The following is a 7,305-nucleotide window of genomic DNA, read 5'->3' as shown; positions in this document are numbered from 1 at the left end:
TACTTAATAACGAAGTGATCACTGAAGAAATCCAAGAGGAAATCAAAAAATACTTAGAAACAAATGACAATGGAGACACGACGACCCAAAACCTATGGGATACAGCAAAAGCAGTTCTAAGATGGAAGTTTACAGCAATACAATCATACCTTAAGAAACAGGCATGCGCAGAGGGACAAGCCCGCTGACAGATTCGCGGTGGCGGCGGCAGTGGCCCTGGACTGCGGGGAATGGGAATCCTAGGTCTTTGAGCACCGCCCCCGCCTCTGTGCCCATGACATGGCTCAGGAGACGATGGAGCTGGACCTGGAGCTGCCTCCGGGCACGGTTGGGAGCCCGGCGGAGGGCGGCGGCAGCGGCGGTGGTGGCGGGGGCCTCAGGAGGTCTAACAGCGCTCCCCTGATCCACGGCCTCAGTGACACTTCGCCGTTGTTCCAGTTCGAGGCGCCGAGCACCAGGCGAAACAGCACAATGTTCCCGAACTGCCATGGCCTGCTACTACCAGCCTCCCCCGTCCACATACACAGCAGCCGCTTGCACCAGATCAAGCAGGAGGAGGGCATGGACTTGATCAATCGAGAGACCATCCACGAGCGCGAGGTGCAGAACGCAATGCAGATAAGCCACTCCTGGGAGGAAAGTTTCAGCCTGAGTGACAACGACGTGGAGAAATCCGCCTCCCCGAAACGCATCGATTTCATTCCGGTGTCGCCAGCACCATCACCCACCCGGGGAATTGGGAAGCAGTGTTTTTCACCATCCTTGCAAAGTTTTGTGAGTAGCAATGGATTTCCTCCAAGTCCTATTCCCAGCCCAACGACCCGATTTACTACCCGGAGAAGCCAGAGTCCAATTAATTGCATTAGACCAAGTGTTCTTGGACCATTGAAAAGAAAATGTGAAATGGAAACTGAATATCAGCCAAAGAGATTTTTCCAGGGCATCACCAACATGCCTTCTTCTGACGTTGCACAGCTGTCAGATCCTGGTGTGTGTGTATCTTCCAATACCCTTGATGGAAACAGCAGCAGTGCCGGATCTTCTTGTAATTCACCAGCGAAAGTCAGCACTACCACAGACTCTCTTGTGTCACCTGCCCAAGCGGCCTCTCCATTTATTCCAGTAGATGAACTTTCATCTAAGTGATTCACTCACCCATCCTGAGACTCGGTTTTGTTTTTGTTTTTGCAATGGAGAGAAAAATGAAGTTGGAACAAGCACTGAACTTTGTCGATTAATTTGAGGCTATTTCCTATTTTACCCTTTTCCTTTTTTGGAATTTCCTGAAATGTTGTTATTCTAGAGAACTTTTATGTCAGATTCCTGCAGGTGCCCTTGAATTCAGTGTAGTAATATTTTCAGAGGTTCCCCCCCAAAAAAAAAAAAAAAGAAACAGGAAACATCTCGAATAAACAACCTAACTTTGCACCTAAAGCAATTAGAGAAAGAAGAACAAAAAAACCCCAAATTTAGCAGAAGGAAAGAAATCATAAAGATCAGATCAGAAATAAATGAAAAAGAAATGAAGGAAACAATAGCAAAGATCAATAAAACTAAAAGCTGGTTCTTTGAGAAGATAAATAAAATTGATAAACCATTAGCCAGACTCATCAAGAAAAAAAGGGAGAAGACTCAAATCAATAGAATTAGAAATGAAAAAGGAGATGTAACAACTGACACTGGAGAAATACAAAAGATTATTAGAGATTACTACAAGCAACTCTATGCCAATAAAATGGACAACCCCAAAGAAATGGACAAATTCTTAGAAAAGCACAAGCTGCCGAGACTGAACCAGGAGGAAACAGAAAATATGAACAGACCAATCACAAGCACTGAAATTGAAACTGTGATTAAAAATCTTCCAACAAACCAAAGCCCAGGAACAGATGGCTTCACAGGCGAATTCTATCAAACATTTAGAGAAGAACTAACACCTATCCTTCTCAAACTCTTCCAAAAGATAGCAGAGGGAGGAACACTCCCAAACTCATTCTATGAGGCCACCATCACCCTGATACCAAAACCAGACAAAGACGTCACAAAGAAAGAAAATTACAGGCCAATATCACTGATGAACATAGATGCAAAAATCCTCAACAAAATACTAACAAACAGAATCCAACAGCACATTAAAAGGATCATACACCATGATCAAGTGGGGTTTATTCCAGGAATGCAAGGATTCTTCAATATACGCAAATCAATCAACGTGATACACCATATCAACAAACTGAAGGAGAAAAACCATATGATCATCTCAATAGATGCAGAGAAAACTTTTGACAAAATTCAATACCCATTTATGATAAAAACCCTGCAGAAAGTAGGCAAAGAGGGAACTTTCCTCAACATAATAAAGGCCATATATGACAAACCCACAGCCAGCACTGTTCTCAATGGTGAAAAACTGAAACCATTTCAACTAAGATCAGGAACAAGACAAGGTTGCCCACTCTCACCACTCTTATTCAACATAGTTTTGGAAGTTCTAGCCACAGCAATCAGAGAAAAAAAAGAAATAAAAGGAATCCAAATATGAAAAGAAGAAGTAAAGCTGTCACTCTTTGCAGATGACATGATACTATACATAGAGAATCCTAAGGGTGCTACCAGAAAACTACTAGAGCTAATCAATGAATTTGGTAAAGTAGCAGGATACAAAATTAATGCACAGAAATCTCTGGCATTCTTATACACTAATGATGAAAAATGTGAGAGTGAAATTAAGAAATCTCTGGCATTCTTATATACTAATGATGAAAAATGTGAGAGTGAAATTAAGAAAACATTCCCATTTACCACTGCAACAAAAAGAATAAAATATCTAGGAATAAACCTACCTAAGGAGACAAAAGACTTGTATGCAGAAAACTATAAGACACTGATGAAAGAAATTAAAGATGATACAAATAGGTGGAGAAATATACCATGTTCTTGGATTGGAAGAATCAATATTGTGAAAATGACTCTACTACCCAAAGCAATCTACAGATTCAATGCAGTCCCTATCAAATTACCACTGGCATTTTTTACAGAACTAGAACAAAAAATTTCACAATTTGTATGGAAACACAAAAGACCCTGAATAGCCAAAGCAATCTTGAGAACAAAAAACGGAGCTGAGGAATCAGTCTCCCTGACTTAAGACTATACTACAAAGCTACAATAATCAAGACAGTATGGTACTGCCACAAAAACAAATATAGATCAATGGAACAGGATAGAAAGCCCAGAGATAAACCCACACACATATGGTCACCTTATCTTTGATAAAGCAGGCAAGAATATACAGCGGAGAAAAGACAGCCTCTTCAATAAGTGGTGCTGGGAAAACTGGACAGGTACATGTAAAAGTATGAAATTAGAACACTCCCTAACACCACACACAAAAATAAACTCAAAATGGGTTAAAGACCTAAATGTAAGGCCAGACACTATCAAACTCTAAGAGAAAAACATAGGCAGAACACTCTATGACATAAATCACAGCAAGATCCTTTTTGACCCATCTCCTAGAGAAATGGAAATAAAAACAAAAATTAAACAAATGGGACCTAATCAAACTTCAAAGCTTTTGCACAGCAAAGGATACCATAAACAAGACCAAAAGACAACCCTCAGAATGGGAGAAAATAGTTGCAAATGAAGCAACTGACAAAGGATTAATATCCAAAATTTATAAGCAACTCATGCAGCTCAATAACAAAAAAACAAACAACCCAATCCAAAAATGGGCAGAAGAACTAAATAGACATTTCTCCAAAGAAGATATACAGATTGCAAACAAACACATGAAAGAATGCTCAACATCATTACTCATTAGAGAAATGCAAATCAAAACTACAATGAGATATCACCTCATACAGGTCAGACTGGCCATCATCAAAAACTCTAGAAACAGTAAATGCTGGAGAGGGTGTGGAGAAAAGGGAACACTCTTGCACTGCTGGTGGGAATGTAAATTAATACAGCCACTATGGAGAACAGTATGGAGGTTCCTTAAAAAACTACAAATAGAACTACCATACGACCCTGCAATCCCACTACTGGGCATATACCCTGAGAAAACCATAATTCAAAAAGAGTCATGTACCAAAATGTTCATTGCAGCTCTATTTACCATAGCCAGGACATAGAAGCAACCTAAGTGTCCATCGACAGATGAATGGATAAAGAAGATGTGGCACATATATACAATGGAATATTACTCAGCCATAAAAAGAAATGAAACTGAGTGATTTGTAATGAGGTGGATAGACCTGGCGTCTGTCATACAGAGTGAAGTAAGTCAGAAGGAGAAAAACAAATACCGTATGCTAACACATATATATGGACTCTAAGAAAAAAAAATGTCATGAAGAGATTAATGATAGGACGGGAATAAAACACAGACCCACTAGAGCATGGACTTGAGGATAGGGGGAGGGGGACGGGTAAGATGTGACGAAGTGAGAGAGTGGCAGGGACATATATACACTACCAAATGTAAATTAGATAGCTAGTGGGAAGCTGCCGCAAAGCACAGGGAGATCACCTCTGTGCTTTGTGACTACCTAGAGGGGTGGGATAAGGAGGGTGGGAGGGAGGGTGACTCAAGAGGGAAGAGATATGGTAACATATGTATATGTATAACTTTTTCACTTTGTTGTAAAGGAGAAACTAACACACTATTGTAAAACAGTTATACTCCAATAAAGATGTTAAAAAAAAATGAATGAAGTACTGATACATGTATCATATGAATGAATATTGCTAATTGAAAGAAGCCAGACACAAAAGTTCACATACTGTATGATTCCATTCATGTGAAATCTCTATAACAAGCAAATTCATACAGGAAAAAAAGATTAGTGGTTTCAAGGGTCTGGAGAGAGGGGAGAAACTGGGAGAGACTGCAAGATTTCCTTCTAGAACTAGATAACGGCGATGGTTGCACAACACTGTGAATGCAGTAAATGCAGGTAAATTTATGCTCAAATAGTTAAAATGGTAAATTTTATGTTATGTGAATTATACCACAAAAAAACCAAGCATCTTTCCTCATTATATAGCACCTTTTACATTTTATAGTTTAATTTTCAGGGATATGTTTCAACTTGCGTTGTCTCTAATTCCATGACCCTTCTCTAGTGCCAATAATTTTCTATCAATATCTGCCTTTTCCAGGACAGCCCTCATAAATCAAAGTTCTTTACCTTTAGGAGACAAACACTACAGGAGAAAAAAGTTTGACTGTTACATATCCAGAAACAATTAAACCAATGTCAATGTCATCTTCTCTAGTTGTATGATGCTGATTCACATTTGCTTTCAAACTCATTTTCAAAAAGACATTATTTATGAAAGATGGGAACTTTCTGTTTCTCTGTTGAATTGCACATGACTTGCAAACTGCTTCTTGTTTATATGTCTTATATAAAGAGGGGTCATATAAGCATAAGAAATACACGTGTGTTTACATACAGTCCTATGTTTTATATATATATATGCAATATATATATGTGTACATATATATACATACACACACATATATATCTCCTCTAGTGATTCATAGGGATCCCTAATTGTTATAAGTAGGTAGATTTCTACTAATGGGTCATAATATAGACCAAATATTATTTATCTCTTTCTGTATTAGTTGTTCTATTCTTTTTTTGTTTTTTTGCAGTATGCGGGCCTCTCACTATTGTGGCCTCTCCCTCTGCAGAGCACAGGCTCCGGACGCACAGGCTCTGGACACGCAGGCTCAGTGGCCATGGCTCATGGGCCCAGCCGCTCTGCAGCATGCGGGATCCTCCCGGACCGGGGCACAAACCAGCGTCCCCCACATCAGCAGGCGGACTCCCAACCACTGCGCCACCAGGGAAGCCCCCTGGTCTATTCTTTTTTTTTTTTTTTTTTTTTTTGGTACGCGGGCCTCTCACTGTTGTGGCCTCTCCCGTTGCGGAGCACAGGCTCCAGACGCGCAGGCTCAGCGGCCACGGCTCACGGGCCCAGCCGCTCCGCGGCACGTGGGATCTTCCCGGACCGGGGCACGAACCCGCATCCCCTGCATCGGCAGGCGGACTCTCAACCACTGCGCCACCAGGGAAGCCCCCCCTGGTCTATTCTTTATAACTCATTTTCCTTTATGCTCTTAAGATTCAAAATATAATGCCAATAAGCAGAACACTTTTTTTATTTTGCAGCAATTTACAGGTTTCTAAATATTTTCTGGAATCCAGCCTAGCCCAACACATTTCCTTTCCTTATCATTTGTCTTGAAATGTGTAGAAACAATTAAATGGATGAAATGATTATATATATGTGCATATTTGTGTATGCATACACACATTTATCTTTCACTCAAAATAATAGGTGCTCATTAAATATGTCTGTCAAGGATGGAGGTAGAATTTGATAAACTGTGAGTATGGTGCAGTCTCACTTAATGAATTTTAGTAAGAAAACTGCTGTGTTCAAAACCCTGTGATAGAAGTTTTAAAGAACAAAAAACTAAATAAGATATAGATCTTTTCTTCAAGGAACACAGAACCAGATAATACCAGGAATCTTCAATAGGGGTCACAGCACTTGAGCTAGGTATTGAAAGAAGTTAGTATTTTACCAGGTAAAAATCTCAACCCAGGTAAAGGAAAAAGTATAATTAAAGTCCTCAAAGCAAAAAAGCAGGTGCTGGGGCTTCCCTGGTGGCGCAGTGGTTGAGAATCCGCCTGCCGATGCAGGGGTCACGGGTTCGTGCCCTGGTACGGGAAGATCCCACATGCCGCGGAGCGACTAAGCCCGTGAGCCCTGGCCGCTGGGCCTGCGCGTCCGGAGCCTGTGCTCCGCAACGGGAGAGGTCACAGCAGTGAGAGGCCCGCATACCACAAAAAAAAAAAAAAAAAAAAAAAAAAAAAAAAAGCAGGTGCTGGTGGCAAGAAATGGATCCCAGAGAGTACAGTTAAAGTCAGCAATGGGGGTGGGGCTAGAATTTTGAGGCTTTGGGGAATTTGGTATCAAAAAATTCCAAAGTTGTTCCAAAGTAACAGCTCTAGAAATGTGGAAACCAAAGTTTGAAATTGCATCTAATTTCTCATGTGTTTTGTATTTAAGCTGCAGTGACTTTGGGGCATGTGTTCATAGTCACCAGGGATATGAAAGTTTGGAGAGTCCAAGCAAAAGTTATTTTCTGCCTTAGGGATGTTTAGGTCTATGCTCAGCTCAGTTAATTTAAGTGCTTAACTTTTACTGGTTCACTTAGTAGAAGTTGCTGTTAAAAAAAAAAAAAAAAAGAAACGGAAAGAAAGAAAAAACCCACTG

The 7,305-nt window shown here is 40.5% G+C and overlaps 1 protein-coding gene across 1 annotated transcript; it reads left to right on the top strand.

The window, feature by feature from the left end:
- The first annotated feature begins 279 nt into the window (after nt 1-279).
- Nucleotides 280-1,278, top strand: LOC131750639 (PPP2R1A-PPP2R2A-interacting phosphatase regulator 1-like). Its single transcript, XM_059053351.2, has one exon. It carries the CDS (start codon nt 280-282, stop codon nt 1,144-1,146), a length of 867 nt encoding a protein of 288 aa, XP_058909334.1. The 3' UTR covers nt 1,147-1,278.
- Nucleotides 1,279-7,305: the final 6,027 nt, after the last annotated feature.

The sequence above is a fragment of the Kogia breviceps genome, chromosome 2 (genome assembly GCF_026419965.1).
Source record: "Kogia breviceps isolate mKogBre1 chromosome 2, mKogBre1 haplotype 1, whole genome shotgun sequence".
NCBI lineage: Eukaryota > Metazoa > Chordata > Mammalia > Artiodactyla > Physeteridae > Kogia > Kogia breviceps.
This window is presented reverse-complemented; position numbering and strand designations above follow the sequence as displayed.

Bases quoted from the DNA above. Each gene is read 5' to 3' on its own strand.
- LOC131750639 (XM_059053351.2), top strand. From the start codon at position 280: ATGGCTCAGGAGACGATGGAGCTGGACCTGGAGCTGCCTCCGGGCACG.